Source organism: Equus przewalskii, chromosome 13, assembly GCF_037783145.1.
Source record: "Equus przewalskii isolate Varuska chromosome 13, EquPr2, whole genome shotgun sequence".
NCBI lineage: Eukaryota > Metazoa > Chordata > Mammalia > Perissodactyla > Equidae > Equus > Equus przewalskii.
In genome coordinates, this window is record NC_091843.1 from 89,937,470 (window position 1) to 89,964,735 (window position 27,266).

At 39.7% G+C, this 27,266-nt stretch overlaps 1 protein-coding gene across 11 annotated transcripts; it reads left to right on the forward strand.

Moving 5' to 3' along the window:
- The first annotated feature begins 11 nt into the window (after nt 1–11).
- On the forward strand, nt 12–10,468 carry ANKRA2 (ankyrin repeat family A member 2). 11 transcript variants are annotated; one of them, XM_070569842.1, is made up of 10 exons: nt 19–381; nt 558–679; nt 2,904–3,296; nt 3,925–4,083; nt 5,645–5,710; nt 7,728–7,825; nt 8,318–8,443; nt 8,745–8,811; nt 9,287–9,367; nt 9,951–10,468. In XM_070569842.1, exons 3-10 carry the CDS (start codon nt 3,008–3,010, stop codon nt 10,004–10,006), a joined length of 942 nt encoding a protein of 313 aa, XP_070425943.1. In that variant the 5' UTR covers nt 19–381; nt 558–679; nt 2,904–3,007; the 3' UTR covers nt 10,007–10,468. The 11 variants fall into 11 exon arrangements, with proteins under 11 accessions (XP_008539464.1, XP_070425943.1, XP_070425944.1 ...); XM_070569843.1 differs by having other exon boundaries at nt 19–259; XM_008541242.2 differs by having other exon boundaries at nt 12–679.
- The last annotated feature ends 16,798 nt before the right edge of the window (nt 10,469–27,266 follow it).

The window sequence follows — 27,266 nt, forward strand, 5'->3', positions numbered from 1 at the left end:
GGGTACGCGGCCCGGCCTGGTGGGCGGGGCGCTGGGGAGGGGGCGTGGCCGGGCCGACCGCGGCCCAGCGCCGGTGACTTGGCGCGGCCGGCTGAGCGGCGCGGGGTGTGGAGTGCTCGCGCCGGGGACCGCGGCGCAGCGGCGGGAAGACGCCCGGAGCTCTCCGGCAGCGGGGATGCGGATCGGTTTGGGGCCCGAAAACGAAAGGAGAAATCGGAAGTGACGTCGGGTCCAAACAAGCCGGGCCGGGGGGCCTGCAGTGAGTCTGCGGCGGCAGATGGAAAGGCCCGCCTTGCCGTGGGCCGTCGAGGGTGGTCGCGAGGCCCAGCGCTCCCGCCCGGCCAGCCCCCAGCCCGGGTCCCCGGGACCCGCCCGCCGCGGGTGAGCCCGAGCTTCCGCCCGCGGTGCCTGAGCTCTGGGCGCCTCCCGGGCAGAGCCGGCCGGCCACCGCGGACTTCCCGCCTGCAGCATCCCCCGCAGCGGGCTCTTGCCCTGGGACCCGGGGCGCCTGTCGGTGTGAGGCATCCTCATCCTCATGCACCTTCCTTCCCTCGCAGGACAGCCCAGGATTAGGAGGACCCGGGGGCTCCCGTCGTGAGCATCCACTGGGGACTAGCACAGTTGCGCACTTTTTCTCGTGAGGCGCTCCCCCTTCATCCCTGGGCTCCGACACACCGAGGTGATCCTGGCTCTCCTTGGCCTTACCTCTTTTTCTCTCCGCCTCCTCTTCTCGATCATCTTTTTCACCCCTCCTTCTATTCTTCAGAATTTTGGCCTCATCAGTCAACTTAGCTTCTCCTCTCTGGAGTAGTGCCACGATACGGGTTCTCTTTCCACTCCCTCCTCCCCCGAGTCCGGTGCTCTTCTCCCCTCAAACACTGGTAATTCCATCTATAAACCCTGATTTATAACATGGAAGATGTTTAGAGCTGGAAAGAGCACTAGAGATGCCCGTTTCAACCATCTTCATTTCGTAGATGAATAGTGAGTCTCAGAAAACTTGTATGGTTTGTCTGTCCAGGGTTGCACAGCTACTTAGTGGCGATGTTGGGAATGGGAAGCCAGATCTAATCAGCAAATGTTTGTTGAGCGTCTGCAGGATCGTTTCAGGACAAAAAAAGAATATGAAACATTGTTAAAGTTCAGATCAGAAAACATTTATGGAACACCTGACAAGACCAAGCACTGTTAGGTGTGCAAAGATTAGTAAGAGTGGTCCCCGTTCTAGAGGAGTTTTCGGTTCATTGGGATTTGAAATGGAAATGTTCAAAAGAATGATAAACGCTAAAATAGAGATTTTTGCAGGGTGCTGAGAGCTCGGGGAGTTGCACTTAGCCCAGCTCTGGGTGGGAGTCTGGGGGATGGCTCCTCCCTCAGGAAGCACAGCTGTATCTTGCAGGACCCTTTTAAAGACCTCTGCATTGCGGCTGTCTCCATCGGAAGCACAGCTCACTTCCTGTTCTGCTTGCATTCTTTCCTTTTGCTAAAGTGTGTTGACTTTGTTACCTGTTGCTTTCTTTATTATTATTATTATTACTATTGGTTATTTCTTCAGCTCTTTCTCCCTTGAAAGTTTTGGATTAGTTTAGTGCTGCTTCTTATTTTAATAGACAGGGTGATGAAGTCAGAAGAGCTGGATAGGTCCCCGTAACTCATGGGCTCCCTTTTTCTCTTCACTACAGTGGACAGGATTGCCTGCCACGACTACTCAGAGGATTATTACAAGGATCAATCTTGGAAAATGTTTTAAAACTGTAAACAATGGTTATCTGTAAATGTGTGGTTTACCAACTTTCACTGTGATTGTTTGCATTTTTCTCTTTTAATTCTGATTAATTCCAATTTTAAAACACCCTGCACCCTCTCACAATTTGTAAGAGGAAGTAAACCCTAACATGAAAAAATTAACTGGATGTTAGTTTTCTTCCTGTCTCAGTGACTATATATCTAGGACAATTATATATCTTAGAGGTCTTAGAGTTTTGTAGAAGCAATTTTAGGTACAATAATGGAATTTCTCTTGAAATTCAGTGCAGGTCTACAGGAAAGTGTCAGCAATGACTTTACTGAAAACTCATTTTAAAACAATAGTAAATTATTGAATAACAGGTGTGCTTATCATCTGTGCAAGAGTTAGCATTGATTGAGTTCATGTCTTGACGATCTACATTTGAAGAATAATCAGTAATTCTTATTTCATAATACTTATTATAAAGATCAAGATCCAAAAATTATACTTTGATCCTAATGTCCTCAAGATGCTAAAGAAGCCAATCTATAATCTCTACACTTTAATTTTCATCAAAACCTGCATTAAGTTGCTAACACTTGATCTGAACAAAAACTGAGAAATAAATAAATCTTCAGTTCATCATAATCAAGGTTTTATAAAGCTCTTCACTCGCCAGGAATCATGGGTATTGTAGGTGCTAAGAGACTAGAATACAGTGTGACTTCTATATTTTCTTAAATTCAAACTGAGAGCCATTATAAACATAGCATGTTAGAAAATGAACCTCAGGTAAGAGGTTAAAGTTTTTACTTGAAAGTTTACTTTCATAGCCTGACCTTTTATCCATCTGGCAATATTTGGGAATAGGAAAGGGTAACTAAAATTTGTTGGACCCTAGTGATGGAGGTGAGAATGTTGTTGCATTTCATTTGGTCTTCAAGAGGATCCTGTGAGATTAATGGTGGAATCCCCATTTTTTGAGTGACACTGTGGGTTCGAGAGGTTATGGTGACACTTGAACTCGTGCCCAGGTTCCTCCACCTCTGAACGTCGTATGCTTTCTATTATGTATAGGTGCTTATTAGAGCACTGTTTGCATACTTGATTGAAAATGATTATTTTGTGTACTTTCACCTAAGTTGGTATAATATTTTTAATTTTTTTCTTTCAGGTTTTTTAACATCCAAATTCCAAGAATATACTGGATACCAGTCTTATAAAACTAAGAGGAAATCATCAAGAAATGTTTTAATTATTGAAACTACGGTTGAAATCATGGCTACATCAGCAAATCTGGATGTTGGAGCCCGGCTGATAGTGGAGGAATGTCCCGCCAGTTACAATCTAACTGGCGTGCCAGACGTCAAAAGAGAACAGCCGCTGGATGCGAGTGCAGAAGAAGGATCCGCGCAGGGTGTTGCCATGGGAATGAAGTTTATATTGCCTAACCGATTCGATATGAACGTGTGTTCTCGATTCGTGAAGTCCTTAAACGAGGAGGATAGTAAAAATATTCAAGATCAGGTTAACTCTGACCTGGAGGTGGCATCTGTCCTCTTTAAAGGTTGAAAGTTATGGTATAAATATCTGCCTTTGTTTGGTTTTTGTTTATTTGGGGTTCCCCCCCCCCCTTTTTGATCATGGGATTTTGAGTTTGGGAAAGAGTTTGGAAGTCATCTTTTAATATGATTTTTCTGGAATCTCACAGAAACCAAAATTAAATAATTTCATGTTATGTATAATGTCCATAAGTGCATGTTGATTTTTTTTTAATTTCTTGCTTAACCTTTGTTTGTTTACAAATTCCCTAGTAAAGTTCCTTATCCTACCTTTTAAAATCATAGGAGGAAAAAATTATTTGTGCCTTGTAGGAACGCATCAGCTTGACATTCCCTATTCCATGAATATTTGGTTAGCATTAGCTTCCTATTGTTTAATGCAGTGAAATCTGTCAACATATTGTAGATTTACTTTTATAACAATCTATTGAATAAAAACACTAACCTCAGAATAAAACTGCTCAAGATTAATAGATTTTTTCTGGAACTTTCACTATGATAGTACAGACTTGAGAAACAGTTGAGGATATTATACCTCAAGTATTTCTTTTTTAATGTAAACATTGATATAGAACTTTGAAATGCTTTGTCATTAAAATATTGTTTTAATATGTTTACATTTATTTTCCTCAGCTGAGTGCAATATCCACACGTCTCCTTCTCCGGGAATCCAAGTGAGGCACGTCTACACTCCCTCCACAACCAAGCACTTCTCCCCCATCAAACAGTCGACTACTTTAACCAACAAACACAGAGGAAACGAGGTCTCCACCACTCCTCTGTTAGCAAATTGTGAGTATTTCCCACTGATGTATTAAAAAATTCTTGATACCAGTATAATGGTTTCAAGAGTTTGGCTCTGAAACATTATTTTCATTAACTGCATATTCTATTTTGGAAAACTTAAGTGATACCCTGGTAGTTTTAGTAATTTAAAACATTTTCACATGTTACTGCATGTTCACATATTTCCTGTTTTATGTTTCTCTGTTGAGAACAAATACAGGTTGAAATATTAATTCCTAAAACCTCTGTAGTTTTTCTATAAAACACAGTGAGTTATTCTGGACTTTGTGCAGAGTAAGACATTGTAAGCGTTTTTGTGTCTTGGGGTGCAAAGCTTCACACCTCATTTATAAACTAGATCACTGATAAACAAGTGATTGTGTAAAAGCTAAGTGGTTTCTACTGTAATTTTGAGTTTGAATATAGTATGAATAAGAAACTACCTTTTTTAAAACTTTGAATCCACAATTTTTTTAAAAATGTAGAATCATTCTAGAAGAAATGAAATGAAATTTTTCTGAATAAACTAGAAAATATTCTATATAGTATGGGTATGTTAATGAGAGAAAAACAGTTAGCAATATGATGTTAGGAGCTGTATTTGAGAATATAATGTAAATGCATCTGTATTCTAAAGCACAGGGAAATATTTGTCTTTACTTCAAAAATACTATATCCCTCCTAATTTTGAATCACATGCTGGAGCAGTTAAGCCAGGAAGAGTCTGTGACTCTTACCCAGCTATTAACCATTTCTGTATTCCTTATATAAATTTGCCTGTGTCTTCCAGTTGCTTTCCTTTCCGTATGAAGGCCACCAAGTCATATCGCTGAAGGCAAGGATCAAGTGATATGAATCTTTCAGATGAACTCTCATAGAACAATGCCTCTTTGCCTTTGCTTTAAAATAAAAATAGTGTCTTAAAATATTCCAACCATAAAATTTTTGAGCTGAAAAGAAACACCTAGAGATCATATGGTTCACATCCCTCGTATTACAGACAAATGTTTACTCGGTTATCCAAGGTCACACAGCTAGTTAGGCCCAACTAGGTCTGCACTCAAGAGTTTACTCTCAAGGCCAGGTTTCCATTTACTACCTCACTGCTCCTAAAGTTAGCAAAAACCCATGGAGTCTTGAAATAATGATATTTGGGGCTTCAGCGGATTCAGTCAATAAAAAGACAGGTGTGTCTTTGTGTCTTTTAGACCCAGCTTCCTTATATGTTTGGATACAGTGATAGCATTTTAAAAATTAAGCATCTAAACCATTTCTGTGATTGATAAGATCAATAACAATTTGCATTGTTGATAATTGATCATCACAGTTTGCACATTCGTTGATAATAACACTTTGCAGATGTCAGAAGTACCTTAAACATGTAAGAGTCAATTTTCAGATACTGAATGGCTACTTGTAAAGTTAGGGTATATTTGAAGTCGTATTTTTTTAAACGATAAAATGATAGTTTTTGTTTTGGAAGAAGAAAGTGCCGCACAAACATGAACGATGAGGTGATGGCGGTGTGCCCTACAGAAACACATGAGGCTTTATGGTGTTGTTTCAGCTTTATCTGTTCACCAGTTGGCTGCTCAGGGAGAGATGCTCTACCTGGCTACCCGTATTGAGCAAGGTAACAGCCTATTTAAAAAATGTATTTCAAACAAACTTAATAGGATTTCTTAGATTTGTTATTATTTTAACACAGGAAAGTATAAAGACAAAAAAAATAGTTGCATAATCTCACCAAGAGGACAACCCAATAGATAGTTTAAAAAAAAAGAACTGTAGATTTTAAAAATTATAGTTTCCCTTACCACCCTAGCCTTTTCCCCAAAAGCAAGAATTATAAGTTTCTTATTTTTAGAAAACTTTTCTAGAAGACATTTCTGTTTCTATTTGGGGTTATGCGTGAGAATATGTATGTGCTTTTTGTTATTTACATAAGAGGAAGAATATACACCCTGCATTGCACTTTACTTTTTTCACTTAATATTTTGGAAATTTTCCCGTATAAGCACATAAAGATTGATTTCATTCTTTTTAATAAGTCCATGATTTTGCAGTGTATTGCATATATATCTATACTATGTTTTTATTTTTTAACTAGTCTCCCTGGAGCTGGTTGATTCTAGTTTGTTGCTCTTAAGTAACAATATCGTTGGCATTCTTTTTAAGTATATCCATAGGGTAATTCCTACAAGTACATTTGCTCGTCAAAAGGTATATGAATTTTTACTTGTATATATATATTGCCAGATGTTTGTCCTGTCCTCACACCAGAGTTAGGGTTCCTGTTCCCCCACCCTCCCTGACAGAGGATGTCATCAGACTTTAATGTCCGCTAATCTCATGGGGGAAAAATGGTATCTCATACTGGTTTTGTTTACAGTTTTTAAATTATAGTCTACTTGGATTTCTTTTTGTGTGAACTGCCTGTTATAGATTGATTTATGCGAACTCTTATCTAAATTAAAGAAATCCACTTTTCATTGTTTATGTTTGTCATTTTTCCCAGTTTGTCATTTTTCCTTTGACTTTATGATGTTTTCAAACAAAAGCTTAACATTTTTAAGTGGCAAATTTATTTTTCCCTTGTGACTTCTTTTTTTTTTTGGTGAGTAAGACTGGCCCTGAGCTAACATCTTTGCCAGTCTTCCTCTATTTTATATGTGGGTCACCACCACAGCATGGCCACCAACAAGTGGTGTGGGTCCACCCCAAGGAACCAAACCCAGGGGGAGCACACTGAACTTAACCACTAGGCCATGGGGCCAGCCCTTGTGTTTTCATTTTTCAAAAAGTTAGCCAGTTGTCCCACCATTATTGATTGAATACAGGGCACATGATAAAAGAGTTTTATTTTTTTTAATCATGTCATTCTTTATAGGAAAGACTTACTTCATCGTTATATTTCTGTTTGTTTATAAATATTTGAAGGCTTCATTCTCAATCTACTAAATAAATATAGGGAAAAAACTATGGACTTTATAACTAGTAGACTGAATCCGGGAAACAAAATGGGATTCAGGGTGGAATTGTGTGGTGCTGTGTTTCATATTATTCAGTCCTCAGTCACATGATATTATGTAAGCAAACCATCAAGAACGAAAGAAATTCAATGGCAGTGGTGTTAGCTGTAGAGTAGAAGATAGCTGTAATATGATTTTGGAGTTTTTATAATAATGGGTATTTACATAATGCTAAAGGCTAGCATGTAATCTCATTCTTATTGTGATCCTCCCAACCACACGTTGAGATAAGTGCGGTATTATTCATATATTGGAGAAATTAAATGATGTGCCCAGAATCACACTGCTGCAAAGTGACAGAGCCACACTCAAACTCTGGTCTCCGGATTCTGAGTCCAGGATTCTGTGGACTGCCTTGCACCTGGCATTATGTCGCATCTGCTGGTTATACTTTCAGTAATACGCTGTTTGAACGCAGCTGTGTACATCGGGGCACATTTTCATACCCTCAGACGGCACATTGCAGCAACGCACAATAGGGCTTAAGTGAGCAGAAGTCAGCACAGAGTGACCCTCACTGAGCCACAGCATCGCCTCTGTAGAATGCCGGGATTGCCGAGGTGCTATTTGTATGTGGTTGTTAAATTAGATCACAAAAATTGCTTTTCTTTTAAATAGAAAATGTTATCAATCATACGGATGAAGAAGGGTTTACTCCTCTGATGTGGGCCGCAGCACACGGGCAGATAGCTGTGGTGGAGTTTCTGCTTCAGAATGTAAGGAAAATGCTCAGAAAACGTCTGTGTACAGTTCCTTAAGTTCAGCTCAGTTTTTAGTAAAGTTGCTGTAGCTCCAGGCAGCTGGGTGTGATGGTAGAGGATCCAAGAGACTGTGAGACGCTTTTCCTGTCCCTGCGGAGCTCGGATGGAGTGGGGCAGGCGAGACTGATCAGACGTGAGGCGGTGAGAGGCGACTTCAGGCCCAGCCCCTCTAAGCAGTGGGAGCAGCTCTGTCCGCCCTGGAGGAGAAGCTTCCCGAGGAGGTGTTGACTCCAGAGTGAAGAGTAGGGAGGATGGAGAGAGGGAGGGAGGAAGGCATCCAGACACCCCGATGACGAGAGCATCCCCGAGTAGAAGTTGGCAGTATTTCTTTATTAATCCCAGAACATGACTGACCTAAGTGTGGAGCTGTAACTGTTATTGAGAGAAATAACAATATTCTTGTTTGCGTGAATTTGAAAAGGCTTTTATCCCCGCTTCCCGCTCCAGGGTGCCGATCCGCAGCTTTTAGGAAAAGGTCGAGAAAGTGCACTGTCCCTGGCCTGCAGTAAAGGCTACACAGATATTGTCAAAATGCTGCTTGACTGTGGAGTTGATGTCAATGAATACGATTGGGTGAGTCTGTGATGCTGATTCTAAATTACTGTCACTCTAGGATTTCTCTGGTTTGGGGAGACATCATAAATCTTATTAAACACTTAGAAGATTACTTAATTAATCAACTTTGCTAATTAAACACCTGGAAGGAAAAGTTAATGTCCTCAATTATTAGTCCTGATTTAAGTGTTCCTCACAAAATATTAGGATTACCCTGAGCTACTTTACCCGCTCGTTCTTAGTAACACTTCTCGCAGCAGCACTGCGTTATTCCATTCTTGCTCACCTTGAAGAACTGACTCCCCGTTCCTTTTTGCAGAATGGAGGGACCCCTTTGCTTTATGCTGTACATGGAAATCATGTGAAATGTGTAAAAATGCTGTTAGGTAAGCAGATAAAAGTGAAAATATTTAGAAAGTGCCATGTGAGGACTTTGTTTTATTTTTCACAAGCTGGCCTCCCCGGGACTTCCTCAGGAGCATCAGAACTGTTGTTAAATTCAGTGGTCCCGCTGCTCCCCACCTCCGGAGCCCCTGCCCCCACAGCCGCCTGTGGGAGGCAGCTTGTCGCACAGCCCCCCTGCACCCGGGGCCCTTGTCCTGGCTGCTTGTCTTTGGGGGTCACGTGTGAATCCGCGGCTGTGCCCTCTGCCCACAGTGCGAGAGGGTGCCTGTTTGCTTGGCGTGTCTCCCCTCCAAGCCCCCACAGGGAATGCTCTGCTCTCTGTCCTCTGTCAGAACGTCCTGAAAACACCTTCCACATTTGCTGAAAATCAGTCCCGCTGTTTGCACGTGAGCCGGTAATAGACAAACATAGCCATATTTTCATTTTATTGATGTAGATTTTTCTATTTTGGTATAGAAAATGGAGCTGACCCAACAATTGAAACCGACTCCGGATATAATTCTATGGATTTAGCTGTCGCCTTGGGCTACAGAAGTGGTAAGCGTTTCAGAACTCTCGGGTTCCTTCTGGTGAAGGTCTGTAAACAGTACAAACCGGTGGTCCAAAGCATTTCACTACGTGTATCGCGGAGTGCTGCATGTTACCCCAGCTGCTGACGTGTACTTTTAACTGTGGGCGAAATCAACAAATTCCGATAAAGTCTAGACATGAGTTTGTTACTATTACTCTTCACAACCCAAATAATTAGTTGCTGGAGGATAAGCGCACACGTACTTGCAAGATGCGTTTAACATTTTTGTAGCAAACTTTCTTATAAAAAGCTTTTTTAGTTGCCTTTCTGTGTTCCTTACAACAACCTTGTGCTCTGGACTGCCCTTCAGTTTCAAAATTTAGAAACCAAGAACAAAAAATCCCGTAACTTGGGCAATCACTGAGTCAGTGACCGATTGCGTTTTAAGCGTATTAAGTATTGCGTTGCAATCTTATCGTCCTTGGACTGTATCTTATTTAGAAATAACTTTCTTTTAGGAAGAAGTTGGGGATGTTAAGTTGAATTTGATAGTTCGTTTTAAAGTTTTGTGCTCATCATGCTGTGGTTCTGATTGCCTGCCTGTTCTAGTTCAACAGGTTATTGAGTCACATTTATTGAAGCTGCTTCAAAACATCAAGGAGTAGACGTCATCGTCAGGAAGCGTTTACCTGCCCTGCGTTTACTTTGGGGCCCTTATAAATGATAGTTTTGTTTACTTATAAATTTTTACCTCAGTTGCAATATTTACTGATTTTTAGTAAGTTTTAATAAATATTCTTCTGAGTAATTCACTGGTTTATAATAAAGTTAATGTTGATGCTTTTTATATAAATGTGTTTTACTGCATATTTAAAATCATAAATTAATGTTTTGTGGCGTGTAAATTGTTACGGTACAGACACTCATCTGTCTTTGTATCAAGTGCTGTAATTTAACACGTTCAGAAATTATTCTGCCCTATTCATCTTGACTCTTGTATCAACTCCTTGACTTTATATGGGGTTTGCTATAAATCCATAGGAGAAAAGATTGTTATTGTTGAATTAAAAAATGCACAGTGTGATTGTTTACAAAATGATATAATAAATAAAGTACTTTTTCTGTTAGTGTGCATGCTAGTTTTTTTTTTAATTTTATAAGGTTACTGAGGGATTTGTTTAGGATTTTTTGTTTAACCCTCTGTCCTGCCAGAACACTCCATTAGCTCAAACAATATAATTAAAATAAATTGAATGTAAGTCAGTCAACGAAGACTTAAGATTGTCATTTCTAGAAGTATACCTAGAATATTTTTCTCTCGCAAATAAGCTTTTCAGTAGAAAAAGTCCCCCGTGAAAGAGAAGTCAGTTCTTCACTAAAAGTCAGATGCCTTCAGTCCTACTAGAGGAGCACTGAAGCTGAGTGACTGCAGATCCCGCAGGGAGAGCCGGGGCTGCAGTCGACTTGACCCCTGAGCGTAGGACGTGGGTTAATCACTTCCTCTGGAAAACAGGTGCTGTATCAGTTATGAGACTTCGGTTGTAAGCCACCTGAACCTTATCTAATTAGTTGAAGCAAAAGGGAATTAATGGAAAGATCCAGAATGGAAGAGAAAGCTGAAGAAGCAGGCAATACCAAGGAATGAAACGAGGCCAGGGCCCCCAGCCAGGAACCATGGCCGGTCGTTTTGGATGCTGGTTTGGTAACGTTCAGCTTAAAACCCCCGTTTATCATTCTGCTCAGGCTTTACATTCCCAGGAGGCAGAAATCTGTTAGCGTGGCATATAAATGCACTGCTATTTGGAGTTGGGGGGAGAAGAGGATGACTGGTCAGCAATCCACCATTGCCCCCTGAGCACCTGGCATGCAGGAGGCAAAGGCTGCCAAAAGGAAAACCAAGGGGAGAGAAAAACGATAGGCGTTCACCCCAAAGGTAATCTAAGTAATGTGAAAATAGTATTTCACCTACTGTCAGCTGGGCATAAACTTGTAATTGCTTTTCTAGCACTTCTGATGGATTTGCCTAAAACCATTTACCCTTCTGTTTGGCTCCTCTTCCTGTGAATGGCACATATCCGTGAAGTGTTAGTTCCTGTTCATACCATAAGGTAACAAAATCCAGTGATCCATTTGGCCACATCACTCTGTATTGCTTACAAGTGCTTTCTGCAACCAAGAAAACTATCCTGGGATTGAATCTAAACTAGTCTGACTCTACGGGTGACGGTCAACACATCTCAGAGAATGTCTTCAAGAAAATCCCCTTTCCAATTCTATCATCTTGTAGTGTCAGGGTCCCTGATAACAAACCCTACAAAAATTCCTTAAGAAATAGAGACTAAAACAAGTTAATTAAAGCAACAAAATTAATACTTAAGGGCCAGTTATAAAATTCCTCTTTTAAAAATCAGACACCTTGTAGGTCACGTTTATTGATTGCACGCATATTTATTCGGAGCTTGCATACCTCACATCAGACACTGTGCTTCATGTGAGGAGAAAATACTGAGCAAAGGCAAACAGAGTCCTGCCGTCAAGGCCCGCACTGCCCAGTATTAGGGCTCATTCCCAGCACGGTGTGAAATAAATTGATGATAATTTTCAAAAGCTTAAAAACCATTATTCTCATGTAAACATAAAATGAACACCTGTCGATGAGTTTATTCTACTCATTAATTAGTAAGGAAACCAGTAAGATGTTAAAACTAATTCCAAGAGCTAGGTATTTTAGGCAATGTTAGTAGAAGATTGCTGAGTTAGACGCAACTCTGGTTAATGTCCAAAGAGGCCATAAACAATAACTTTGAGGCTCTCTTTTCCACCGGACAGAAATTATTTGCATCTCTAACAGAAATCTACAAGGTGACAGGCGACTTCACTACGCCTGATTCCTTTAATTGGCAGTAAACAGTAAGTTGAACTAAGTCGTTCCCCCTAGATTAATAGTTCTCGAACTTTAGTTTACAGAATCATTTGGAAGGCTTGTTAAGCTACAGACTGCTGGGTCCCACCCCAGGCTTTCTGACTCAGTCCGTCTGGGGTGGGACCCAAGAATTTTAATTTATAACAAGTTCCTGGGTGATGCTGCTGGCCCAGGGACCTCACTTGAGCACCACCATCCTAGACTATCCTTGGATGGGCTTCTCCCTGGGATGAGGGAGGCGGTGCCTCCCTTGTTCCTTTATTTCCAAATTTCAAATAATTTTTCTGATAGTCTCCTGCCTTGGAATCATAAAGATTATTCTTGACCACGAAAATGCTGGTCTTGTTAGGTTTGGCCTGAGTATTTACACACAAGAGCAATTTAACCATATAGGCCTCAAGTTTTCTCTGCAAATCTAGAGCCTTAGATTACTGAGCAACTACTTAGGCCCAAAAAATTACCTTCTATTCAGAAACTTTCATAAGGAATCCCTGACTTTTAAAAGCCTCTATTATTTGCTCCTCTATTCCAAGGCTAGGGGCCTAAGCCCAAGAAAGTCTTTCTACCAGATTTCACATACAGTTTCACTAAATTGGGGTAAATTCCTCCCTTCTTGAGGTCGGCAAAATTTGCTAAGGTCCTTGGCTTTCCAGGAAGCAACCTTACTCAGCACTGGTCCCATTGGAGCCTGGAGGCAGGTACCAGGCCAGTTTTGGGGGAAGGGATTTGTAGACATTAGCTCCATATATAATGTCAACCCTGTGCTCCTTAACATGGTCTTCTTATACCTGATTAAGAGCGTCATTCTGAAATATAACCCTCTTGGTATGGCTTTGGCTGAACAACCTATTTGTTCAATTATATCTAGGTAAAAAGAAGGACAGATGCTTATTGATCTATACCAATAACTATTTTGTCATGAAAAGTAAGGAGACTCACTAAAAGTACTTGTTTCTGAATTCTGAGGACATCAGAGAGACTCAGACACCATTTAAAATGTTTGATTTCAGTTTACTGACACATAGTCTACTAAATCAAAGGTTAGAGATAGCATAAGGGAAAAGAGAAAGGAGTTCTACATGTATCCACAAAAAATAAAACAGTCAGCATCATGGTGGAGTGAGCTGTCCCTGTAGCCTCTCCCCACTGAGGTAGGGGAGACCACAACCAAAAGGACATTCATTATCCAACAGAAGACATCCACACAGCACAACAGGATATCTGAGAGATGCATGCAGCCATACATCTGAAGGTGGGGGTGCTAGATCCCCAGGGAGCAGTGGAAGGCGGTAAGTAGATCTCTGCCACCTCCCCAGTGGCAACAATCTGAGGCATGGGACCTCACACAGTGCCAGCATACAACTCTGAGAGGAGACAGGGGAGCAGGCAGGCTTCCATAGGAACACTTTTGCTTTCAGAGTTGCATCCCAGCCTGCAGAAACACTCCACACTGAGGTGGCTTGGCCACCGTGTGGATGCTCCCACCAAGCCCCGTGGCCCAGACAGGCCACCAATGTGTGCAGAACAAGTGCACGTGCACACAAAAGAAAGCTCCCCCTTCCCACGCTCCTGTCTGGTGCATGAACTCAGCCAGTCTGTCAGGGCAGTGGATCAGCAGCAGAGCACCTGCACCTGTGTGTGGGACCCAACAAACAGTGGCAGCCAACAAATGTAGACAAACCCTACCAGCACAACTTCCAGCAGATGAGGCAGGTTCGGAAAACACAAGTCCCCCTCACCAGTGGTGGCAGATGGAATCTGCAACCAGACACGACCGCTATGCACCAGCAAAGTTCCACTCCACCAAACACCGTGAAGAAATACATTAACACTCCAGATCAGAAGGAAAATGACAAGACGTAAACCAATCCTGAAGACACAGAAATTCACAATCTAAATGACAGAGAATTCAAAACGGTTATCTTAAAGAGACTCAAGAAGCTACAAGAAAAATCAGAAAGACAGTCCAATGAACTCAGGAATAAAATTAATGAGCAGAAAGAGTTCTTCACGAAAGAGATTGAACCTCTAAAAAAATAACCAAACAGAAATGCTGGAGATGAAGAACACAATGAGTGAGATAAAAAGCCATCTAGAATCCCCCAAAAACAGAGCTGACATTATGGAGGACAGAATTAGTAACTTAGAGGACAGAAATATAGAACTGTTTCAGGTGGAGGAGGAGAGAGAAGTAAGACTAAAAAACAAATGAAGAAATTCTCTGAGAAATATCAGGCACAATTAGGAAATGCAACGTAAGGATTATAGGCATTCAAGAGGGAGAAGAGAAGAAGAAAGGAGCAGAGTTTGTTCAAAGAAATAACAGTTGAGAGTTTCCCAAAACTGGGGAAGGAACTGGAATTACAAGTAAATGAAGCAATTAGAACTCCTAATCACATCAGTGCAAAAAGACCTTCTCCAAGGCATATATTAGTAAAACTGGCAAAAATCAGTGACAAAGAAAGAATATTAAGGGCAGCAAGGCAGAAAAAAATAACTTACAAAGGAACCCCTATCAGGCTTTCAGTGGACTTCTCAGCAGAAACCTTACAGGCCAGGAAAAGAGTGGAATGATATAATCAAAATTCTGAAAGACAAAAACTTTTAGCCAAGAATACTCTATCCAATGAAACTACCCTTCAGATACAATGGAGAAATAAAAGTTTTCCCAGATAGACAAAAGCCGAGGGAGTTCACTGCTACAAGACCTCCCTTACAAGAGATGATCAAGAGGGCCCTCATATCTGAAACAAAAAGGCAAAGGTTTACAAAGCCTTGAGCAAGGAGATAAAGAGACAAAATCAGAAAATTGCACCTCTCTATCAGAACAGGTTAGCAAACACTTAATTATAACATTAAAGATAAAGGAAAGGAAAGCATCAAAAATAACTACAAACACTTTATTTTAATCACAAACTCACAACACAAAACAGAATAATTTGTGACAACAGTAACTTAGATGAGGAAGAGGAAAGAGATGGAACCTGGTTAGGCTAATGGTGATAAGAAGCTATCAGAAAATGGACTATCTCATCTACGAGACCTTTCATAGTAACATCATGGTAGCCACTAAACAGAAAATCAGGACAGAGACACAAATAATAAATAAAGAGAAAACCATCATAGAAAAATCACCAAACTGAAATGGCAGTCAAAAATACACAGGAAGAGAAACAAGATAAACACAGAATAACCAGAAAACAAGAAATAAAACGGCAGTATTAAGCCTTCATATATCAATAATGACTCTAGATGTAAATGGATTGAATTCTCCAATCAAAAGACACAGAGTGGCTGGATGGAGTAAAAAACAAGACCCAAGAATATGCTGCCTCCATGAAACATCTCAGCTCTAAAGACAAACACAGACTCAGAGTGAAGGGAGGGAAGACAGTACTCCAAGCAAACGGCAAACAAAAGAAAGCAGGTGTTGCCATACTTCTACCAGACAAAGTAGACTTCAAGACAAAAAAGACAATGAGAGATAAAGAGGGTCAGCAGACAATGATAAAAGGGACATTCCACCCAGAGGACATAACACTTAGGAATATATATGCACCTAACACAGGAGCACTGAAGTATATAAAGCAACTATTCACAGACCTAAAGACAGAAATTAACAGCAACAGAATAATAGAAGACCTCAACAACCCACTTACATCAATGGATAGATCATCCAGACAGAAAATCCTCAAGGAAATAACGGAATTAAATAAAAACCTAGACCAGATGGACTTAATAGATATGCACAGAACATTCCATCCAAAAACAGCAGAATACACATTCTTCTCAAGTGCACATGGAACATTCTCAAAGACAGACCATATGTTGGGAAACAAGGCAAGTCTCAATAAATTTAAGAAGATTGAAATCATATCAAACATCTTTTCTGACCACAATTCTATGAAACTAAAAATCAACCATGATAAAAAAAAAAAAAGCTGAGAAAGTCAGAAATATGTGGAGACTAAATAACACACTACCGAACAACCATTGGATCAATGAAGAAATCAAAGGAGAAATTAAAAAAATACCTGGAGACAAATGAAAATGAAAATACAACATACCAACTCTTATGGGATGCAGCAAAATCAGTGCTAAGAAATACATAGCAATACAGGCCCACCTCAACAAAGAAGAAAAAACTCAAGTAAGTATCTTAAACTACATCTAAGGGAATTAGAAAAAGAAGAGCAAACAAAGCCCAAAGTCAGCAGAAGGAGGGAAATAATAAAAATTAGAGCAGAAATAAATGAAATAGAAACCAAAAAAACAGTAGAAAAGATCAATGAAACAAAGAACTGCTTCTTTGAGAAGATAAACAAAATTGACAAACCGTTAGCCAGACTCATTAAGAAAAAGAGAGTGAGGGCTCAAATAAATAGAATTATAAATGAAAGAGGAGACATTACAACAGATACCACAGAAATACAAAGGATTATATGAAAATACTGTCAAAAACTATATGCCAACAAATTGGATAAACTAGAAGAAATGGAGAAATTCTTAAGACTCATGCAAGCTCTCAAAACTAAATCAAGAAGAAATAGAGAATTTGAATAGACCAATCACAAGTAAAAAGATCAAAACAGTAATCAAAACCTCCCAAAAACAAAATGCCAGGACCAGATGGCTTCTCTGAGAATTCTACCAAACATTCAAAAAAGATTTAATACCTTACCTTCTCAAACTATTCCAAAAAACTGAAGAAGACGTAACACTTCCTAACTCATTCTGTGAGGCCAACATCACCTTGATCCCAAAACCAGACAAGGACATGACAAAGAAGAAAAATTACAGGCCAATATCACTGATGAACATAGATGCAAAAATCCTCTACAAAATATTGGCAAACTGAATACAGCAATACATTAAAAGGATCATACACCATGGTCAAGTGGAATTTATATCAGGGATGCAGGGATGGGTCAACATCTGCAAATCAATCAAAGTGATGCACTACATTAACAAAATGAAGAATAAAAATCACATGATCATCTTAACAGATGCAGAGACAGCATTTGACAAGATACAGTATTCATTTATGATAAAAACTCTGAATAAAATGGGTATAGAAGGAAAGCACCTCAGCATAATAAAGGCCATATATGACAAACCCACAGCCAATGTCATACTCAATGGTGAAAAACTGAAAGCCATCCCTCTGAGAACAGGAACAAGACAAGAGTGCCCACTCTCACCGCTCTTATTCAACATAGTACTGGAGGTTTTGGCCAGAGCAATTAGGCAAGAAAAAGAAATAAAAGGTATCAAAATTGGAAAGGAAGAAGTGAAACTCACTGTTTGCAGATGACATGATTCTATATATAGAAAACCCTAAAGAATCCATCAGAAAACTATTAGAAATAAACAACAACTACAGAAAAGTTGCAGAGTACAAAATCAACTTAGAAAAATCAGTTGCATTTTTATACTGTAATAATGAACTAGCGGAAAGAGAACTCAAGAATACAAACCCACTTACAATCACAACAAAAAGAATGAAATATCCAGGAATAAATTTAACCAAGGAGATGAAAGACCTACACAAAGAAAACTATAAGACCTTGTTGAGAGAAATCAAAGATGACATAAAGAAAGGGAAAGCTATTCCACGAACATGGATTGGAAGAATAAACATAGTTAAAATGTCCATATTACCTAAAGCAATCTACAGATTCACTGCAATCCCAATCAGAATCCCAAAGACATTATTCATGGAAATAGAACAAAGAATCCTAAAATTCATGTGTAACAACCAAAGACCCCGAAGGCAATCCTGAGAAAAAAGAACAAAGCTGGAGGCATCACAATCCCTGACTTCAAAAGATATTACAAAGCCATAGTAATCAAAACACCATGTAACTGGCACAAAAACAGACACATAGATCAAAGAAACAGAATTGAAAACCCAGAAATAAAACAACACATCTACGGACGGCTAATCTTCAACAAAAGAGCCAAGAAAACACAATGGGGAAAGGAAAGTCTCTTCAATAAACGATGTTGAGAAAACTGGCAGCCACATGCAAAAGAATAAAAGTAGACCATTATCTTACACCATACACAAAAATGAACACAAAAAGGATTAAAAACTTGAAGGTAAGACCTAAAACCATAAAACTCCTAGAAGAAAATACAGGCAGTACACTCTTTGATATTGGTCTTAGCGGCATCTTTTCGAATACCACGTCTACTCAGGATGGGAAACAAAAGGAAAATAAACAAATGGAACTACATCAGACCAAAAACCCTCTGCAAGACAAAGGAAACCACGAACAAAATGAAAATACAACCCACCCACTGGGAGAAAATATTTGCAAATCATCTATCTGACAAGGGGTTAATCTCCAGAATATATAAACAATTCATACAACTCAACAACAAAAAAACAAACAACCCGATCAAAAAATGGGCAGAGGATAGGAACTGACATTTTCCCAAAGAAGACATACAGATGGGCGATAAACACATGAAAAGATGATCAACATCACTAATTATTAGGGAAATGCAAATTAAAACTACAATGAGATATCACCTTACACCTGTCAGAATGGCTGTAAGTACCAAGACAAAAAATAACAAACGTTGGAAGGATGTGGAGAAAAGGGCACCCTCATACACTGCTGGTGGGAATGCAAACTGGTGCAGTCACTATGGAAAATAGTATGGAGATTTCTCAAAACATTAAAAATAGAAATACCACATGACCCAGATATCCCACTACTGGGTATTTATCCAAAGAATTTGAAATCAACAATTCAAAGAGATTTATGCACCTTTATGTTCATTGCAGCATTATTCACAATGGCCAAGACAAGGAAGCAACCCAAGTGCCCACAAACTGATGAATGGACAAAGAAGATGTGGTACATATATATAATGGGTTACTACTCAGTCATAAAAGAAAGACAAAGTCGTCCCATTTGCAATAACATGGATGGATCTCGAGGGTATTATCTTAAGAAAAATAAGCCAGACAAAGACAAACACCTCATGAATTCACTCACATCTCACATGTGGAAGATAAATAAACTCATGGACAAAGAGAACAGATTAGTGGTTACCAGGGGGAAGGAGGGTTTGGGGGAGGGCAAAAGGGGTAAAGGGGCACATTTATATGGTGACAAATAAAAATTAGACTATTGGTGATGAGCACGATGCAGTCTATATAGAATACTGATAAGCAATAATATACACTTGAAATTTCATAGTATTATAAAGCATTATGACCACAATAAAATAGTAAAATAAATAAATAAACATAAAAAATAATATAACAATATTCCACACAAATAACCACAATTAAACTTTCCCTCATCAGTTCATTCAGTGCCGTGTAATTCTTATTTCCCAGGATCTTGGGTGAAGCAATGGGCTTTCCTGAAGTGCGTATTGAAAAGCATCTTTGGAATCTTGGAATCCAGAAATTCTGACTCAGTCTGCTGGCACAGGCTGAAAGGTACGTAAATGGTGTCAGCTAAGAAACTTGTACTCAAGGGTCCATTATTTGTGGCGTCAGTAGGTCCAGGTGCCTGGCACTCTCAGCATCTTCCTATGGGGCTCTCTGTGAGGCTCTGACACTTACAGCCTCTGAGCTTGGAGCAGAACCTTCAGAAAAGCATCCAATAAAAGCAGAAATGATCATGAGACGGAATGACGAGATCGGTTTCTTACAATAATAATATCAGAATAAAGAAGAGTAAAATTTGAGCCAGCCCTGATGGCCTAGCAGTTAAAGTTTGGCATGGTCTGCTTCAGTGACCCAGGCCCAGTTCCCAGCTGTGGAAACACACCACTTGTCTGTCAGTAGCCATGCTGTGGCAGCAGCTCACATAGAAAAACCAGAAGAGCTTATAGCTATACACAACTATGCACAGGATTTCTGAGGAGGGGAAAGGAAGAAAAAAAGGAGGAAGGCTGGCAAGAGATGTTAGCTTAGGGCAAATCTTCCCCTGCAAAAAAAAAAAAAAAAGTCTTCAAGGCCAGCCCAGTGGCATAGAGGTTAAGTTCATGCACTCCACTTCAGCGGCCCAGGGTTCACCGTTCTGGATCCTGGGTACGGACTTACACACTGCTTATCAAGCCATGCTGTGGCAGGCGTCCCACACATAAAGTAGAGGAAGATGGGCATAGATGTTAGCTCAGGGCCAACCTTCCTCAGCAAAAAGAGGAGGATTGGCAGCTGATGTTAGCTCAGGGCTAATTTTCCTCAAAAAAAAAAAAAAAAAGTCCTTAGCAAACATAGCATTTAAAAAAAAAAGGAAGAGTAAAATTGTCCATTGTGGTGCAGCAGTACCCCCTTATCCACGGGAGATATGTTCCAAGACCCCAGTGGATGCCTGAAACCAGGGAGAGTAGTGAACCCTATCCATATCCATACAGTATGTTTTTTCCTACACATACACACCCGTGATAAAATTTCAATTATAAATTAGGCACAGTAAGAGATTAACAACAATAACTAATAATAAAACAGAGCAATGATAACAATATATTGTAATAAAAGTCACCGTAGATCTTAGCAACCTCAGCATACGATTTTTTTTCTTTCCTTATTAAGTGGAAAACTTTCACCTTCTCACTTAAAGGAAGCACTTTACAGCTTCTCTTTGGCATATCCGAGTTGCCAGCATCACCACTCTTGCCTTTGGGGCCATTACTAAGTAAAATAAGGAATTCCTGAACACAAGCACTGCAATATGGAGACGGTAGATCTGATAACCCAGATGGCTGCTAAGCGACTAACGGGTGGGGAGCACGCACAGCGTTGATCCCCGGAACAAAGGGATGAGTCAGGTCCCAGGCAGGAAGGAGCTGGGACAGTGCAAGATGTCATCACAGTACTCAGAATGGCACACAATTTAAAATTATAAACTGTTGGGGCCAGCCCAGTGGCGCAGTGGTTAAGTTTGCAGTTTCTGCTTGGTGGCTCAGGGTTTGCCGGTTTGGATCCCAGGTGCAGACCTATGCACCGCTTACCAAGCCATGCTGTGGCAGGTGTCCCACATATAAAGTAGAGGAGAATGGACACGGATGTTAGCACAGGGCCAATCTTCCTCACGAAAAAAAGAAGAGGATTGGTGGTGGATGTTAGCTCAGGGCTAATCTTCCTCAAAAAAACAAAAATTAAAATTATAAATTGCTCATTTCAGGAATTTTACATTTAATATTTTCAGACTACAGTTGAGTGTGGGTAACTGAAACCCTGGAAAGCGAAACAAGGGAGAAGCGGGACTGCTGTTCTCTACATAATTATTTCATTAAATAACTGGGCGACATCTCCCCTGAGGTGAAGGACGTGTTGCAAACAGTAAGAGCACTATCAGATCTCCAGGGCCTTTCCATAAAACGTACAACATCCGAAATATTTCTACTAATAACTTTTCACCCGTATAAACTTAACCTAGGAAGGCTGAACATCACTTGCGATTGGACGATTCTTCCCGTGCTGCTCTTACGGTAATGCTGAGCTCAGTAAGACATGTGGCCAATATCAAGCAAAGCCGATTGTTCCTGGCGCCCCTCTTTACAGAGAGAAGCAACAGATCTCGGTGATCTTCGAGGGCGCTCTGGGACACCTCATAGATAATTGTAGGTGTGCAAGACAGTGTCCTGGAAAGAGTTCTTTCCTATATTTAGAATTTGATCTTGGGGAAGCAAAGTCAAAAAAGTTATCAGAGAAGATTTAGACACTTTACGTAAATGGTAGCACGGCTGCAGAGAAACCACAGCTGGGTACCTGTTTAACCAAAACGATAATAAAATATTTTGAGATGAACATAGAAGAAGGCAAAACCATCGTAAGAAACTTAGTTCTTTTACAACTGAGGAAACTTGGCTTTTCGTCTTATTTTTTAAATAAGAATGAAATAAAATCAACATAAAGCAGGGAAATTATTCCGGTTAGACTTGGAATTTCTGCTGTCTGTACAGATTACACAGAAGGTAAAGAATAACCTTTGCTGCCACTAATTAAGAGCTCTAAGACAAATTTATCACAGAGAGAAAACCAAATTCTAGCTTTGCATTAATGTAAAATCTGTTCGTAAAGATTTTGTGAACTGCTTTATTTTCCCTTAAATAACCTTGTATATAAGGCCATCAAACCTGAGAGAAATTTGCCAAAATTCTAACACATCTGTGTGGCTTCTTTTCAGACTGAGGTATTATAAACCAAGAGAAATAAAATTTTCTTCCCTCCTCCGCTCTTCAATTTGTTACATACACCAAAGTCGTATCTTTCCTCTACTCTTTCATATGCTGGAGCAGACTGACGCTTCACTTTAGGTGAAAACCACTGTCTTTAATCTTGAGAAACGAAAGCACATACGCAGTTGCATTTCCCTGCCGTGATTGATTCTAGTACAGTCTCAATCAGCTCTATTCATTACAACTTGTAACCAAATTAATAATTCCATTTCTTGGAGAAAGCTGAGAGGTAGATAACTGAGAATTGTCTGTCATACACAAGCATTTTAGTAGGGTAGAAAAGCTCATGAACACACAACTTTCTACAGCCTTTACATCCTTTCTATACTTTCTTAAAGTGGTAAAAATGAACACATTCATTAATGTGTCCCAAAGATACAGCCAATCTATAGCGTATAAAAATAAGAAGCAAAAGTACTTAAAATTATGCTTAACAATCAATGTTTCAATATTCCATCTTACTTGGAAATTACTTAGGTATCTAATAATTATTCATCAATAGCTCAACTTATTAATCCAAATTTTAAGATCCTTAAGGATTTTGGAAATTATGTTTAAGTTGACAAACTGTAAAACATAATTACTGGTGATAGCAGAAGTTTGTCAAGTTTGTGACTCAATTTGGTTGGATTCGAATTTACACTTTCACAATCTTCACCATTAGGTAGCAGTATTCTATCCTACTTGATCCGGAAACCAGTATAAAAAGTTTAGGAAATTCCAATTAACTCCTCTTTTTCTGACATAACAAACCCAAATCTTATTTCAAAAAATTAAATGTGTGCTTGTTATCATACTCCATGTTGGTAAACTCACAGTAAAGACATATAAATATTATTTTTTGAAACCAAAATTATTAAACTAAGCTAATTTGTTCAGACTCACTTTCATTATGGAAACTTGGATTCTTAAAATGTTTCTGAGTTAATGATTTCTATAAGAATAATCTTTTTCTTAAAAGGCTGGCATACTGGGGCTGGCTCCGTGGCCGAGTGGTTAAGTTTGCACTCTGCTTCCGCGACCCTGGGTTTTGCCAGTTCGGATCCTGGGCGCAGACATGGCACCCACCGCTCATCAAGCCATGCTGAGGTGGTGTCCCACATAGCACAGCCTGAAGGACCTACAACTAGAATATACAACTGTGTACTGGGGGGGCTTTGGGGAGAAGAAGAAGATTGGCAACAGATGTTAGCTAAGGTGTCGATCTTTAAAAAAAAAAAAACAAAAAAACTCTAGCATACTTAAAATACTGGAGATTCAGTTTATTTCCAGGGGTTTAAGGGAATATTTGATTCATATAAATGATTATCTCTATAAACCAATCAGAACAATGCTCCTTTAAGAGACACTGTAATCTAGTTTTTAAATACCTTCCAGTGTTAGGAAAATATTTCTACTTACATAATGAGAGCAAAGGCCTTTCTCAGTTGCAGACATGCAGACACACAAACACACAGAGGGCTTATAGTTTCAGAGTGACAACCTTAGCCACAGGTCAGAAGTGAGCCAGAAACCCAAAATCTGAGAGTTATGTTCCTTTCCAGTGAGCATGTCGTTCCTAATTGATTTGAGTTTGCAAATAGACAAACAGATCAAAAAACAAAACAGAACAAAAACAAAAAGAAAGAAGACTAATAAATTGGATTCTCCATCATCTCTCACCCGACAGAGAAGAGATCTTCATTATACAAGTAACAGAAGTCACCAAGCCGACTGTAACAGCAGCTGCCCCCACCAGTAGGCACTAATTTATTGAAGGTGTGAAAACCAGACATGAGGACAAATACACAATCTCAGTAGAAAGGGAAAAGAGAACTAGAGAGTCAGAAAAGTTAAACTTCTGTTCCCACCCAGGATTCACTTCAGAAGCCAAGACAAGATGCACTGTCAGATCAGTTTCTTTGGCTCCATCAGGTTAATCCCCTCAAGCACCTCAGTGGATGACCTTTAAAACCGACAAAACACAATTTTCAAAAGGTTCTATGACTCTCTCATACAAATAAAATAAACACGTGACAAAGATTTTAAGTCATTAATTAATGAGGAAATCTGTGAGATATGAAAACTGGTTCCCAGAGCATTTGAGAAGCTGATTTTTTTTGGCAACATTAAGATAGGGTTGCCAGGTTTTGTGCAAATCTGACAAATGTCCAACGGAGAGAGAAACTGTCATTCTGGGGATCTTTTGCACAAATCAGCAATTATTTGCTTTTCTCCTAGACAGAAAGATCCAAATTAACATGTAACTTCACTAAGTCTGGGACCTTAAATGAACTGTCAATAGTGAATCAGATTACATTTCTCTAGATAGTCGTTGGTGGCCTTCATCTCATATGACATTGAAAGGACACGTGGCCATGACGGTTTTCAGTGCTTCAGTGAAGCCAGCCCAGGATTAAGGCAACCGCTCTTCCATCATCAGCTGAGAGGTAAACTGAGGTAGGTGTCCTAGGGTGACAACGCTTCTCTTATGTCACCCTCCTGGCTAGACTACATAATTCACTCCATGGTGAAAGAAGCCGCAAACCGGGGATCTCAAGGAAAAGGGTTAAAAAGTTTAATATTCTTGAACTTTAAACAAATATTGCTAATGCCTTGAATAAATGTGTATGTTTTTAAGGAAAATGTAATGGATGATGCTAATCATTAAACTATAAAGATTTTTAAAGTTTATAGCTTTGAATTTTCTCTAAAATGTCAGTTAGCCTACTGATTTCTAGAAAACACATTTCATTAACATGCTTTTTTATCTTTATACATACAAAAAGTTAAAACTTTAAATTCTTTTGTTAAAACAAAGTGGCTGTATATATACATTATATATATTTAGATGTTACATGCAAGTTATATCATTGAATATTTATATTTCCAGTAGATTAACAAAAGTTAAAGTCAAATAGGAATGACTTTGGAGAAGAAAATCATTTCTATGGCTTCAGGAAGCCAAGGTCAAAATCCCCAATACTTAGGCATTTTTAAAAATTTGTGTCTATTACTATTCTGAAAATAAAAGTAGTGTGTACTTCTTGTATCTCCTAGGATACTTTCAGCTGTAAAATAAACCCACTTAAGATGGCTTAAACAAAGAAGCAAATGTATTTGCTCACAGAGGAGAAAGGCCAGAGTTAGGTGGACTTCAAGGTTGGTTGATGGAGCGGCTCCACAAAGCCAAGGTGAGACCCAGGTTACCGGGGTGTCTGCACTCCACTGGGTACAATTCAGCATGAGCCTAAGTCTGGTGCCCCTCGGGCTCATAATGTGGCTGCTAATAACAACAGGGCCATACGCTTCTTCATTTCTGTCCAGTCTAGGGAGAGAAAGAGGTGTCCCATACCCACTCCAAAAGAGGGAGGAAGAACTTCCCCGGAAGCTTCCAGAAAATCTCTCCTCTAGTCTCATTGGCTGCCACTGAGTCACACGCTCACTCCCAAACCAGTTATGGAGATTGAGATTAACCTCCCACCCAGCCATACCCACCAACGGGGAGTTGGCATCTTCTACAGGGAGAAGCATTGGCATTTCATTAAGAGCAATGACTACAATACATGTGAAATTCACTTTGGAGAGTCCTGACCAGGCACCTAAGTAGATAAGCAAAAGAATGCTATAGAACTAAAAAGCTAATAGAGATGATAAAATGGGATAATAAAAAAACACTTGATTAGTTTGAAAGAAGGCAGGAAATGAGAAATACGGGAACAAAGCATAGATAGGACAAATAGAAACAAATAGCAAAATGGTTGACTTAAGCCCAATGGTAAATGTACAAGGACTGAACATTCCAATTAAGAGATGAAGGTTGAGAGACTGGACTGTGGAAACCAAGCAAGAATCACCTACTGCTACTCTAAAGAAACATACTTTAAATACAAGGATGCAGAGCGACTGAAAGGAAAAAGATGGGAAAAGATACCATCAAACATTAACCAAAAGAGTGTTAGTGTGGCCACATTATCATCAGTATATAGAGCTGCGGGGACCTAGAGTAGCCAAAACTTGAAGAAGAACAACATTAAAACAGTAAAATCACTAGATATGAAGACTTCCTATAAGGCTTCAGCAGTTAAGACAGGTATTGACAAAACAAATAAACCAATGAAACAGAATAGAGTCTAGAAACAGATCTGTACACGCATGTCAACGGACCTACACAAAGCCACCACTGCAACTTACTGGAGAAAATAATGATTTTTTTCAACAAATGGAGCTGGGCCAATTAGATATCAATGTGGGAAAAAAATTAAAATTGAGGTCTCGTATCTTATGCAAAAACTAACTAGAGGGGCTGGCCCCGTGGCCAAGTGGTTGAGTTTGTGTGCTCCACTTCGGCGGCCCAGGGTTTCACCGGTTCAGATCCTGGGCCCGGACCTAGCACCACTCATCAGGCCATGCTGAGGTGGCGTCCCAGATAGCACAACCGGAGGCACTCACAATAGAATCTACAACTATGCCCTGGGGGCTTTGGGAGAAGAAGAAGAAGAAGGAAAAGAAGATTGGCAACGGATGTTAGCTCAGGGCCAATCTTTAATAAAAAAAAGAACTAGAAGTGGGTTGTAGATCTGGACCTAAATGTGAAAGCCAAAACCATCAAATTTTAGAGGGAAACACAGAAGAATATCTTCGTGACCTTTGAGGAGGCAAAGATGGTTCACCAGCACTCCATGGTTGCTAAATTTTGATCTTTTTATTCTAATAATTAAAACTAGTAGCTCATTTCCATTTTAACTTACAATTCTTTAAGAACAAAGTTGTGAGTTTCACATGCTTATAAGCCATTGACATTTAAGTGT

Bases quoted from the DNA above. Each gene is read 5' to 3' on its own strand.
- ANKRA2 (XM_008541241.2), top strand. The intron at 8,444-8,744 runs GTGAGTCTGTGA...TCCTTTTTGCAG, and splicing joins ATGTCAATGAATACGATTGG to AATGGAGGGACCCCTTTGCT. The intron at 9,368-9,950 runs GTAAGCGTTTCA...TGCCTGTTCTAG, and splicing joins CGCCTTGGGCTACAGAAGTG to TTCAACAGGTTATTGAGTCA.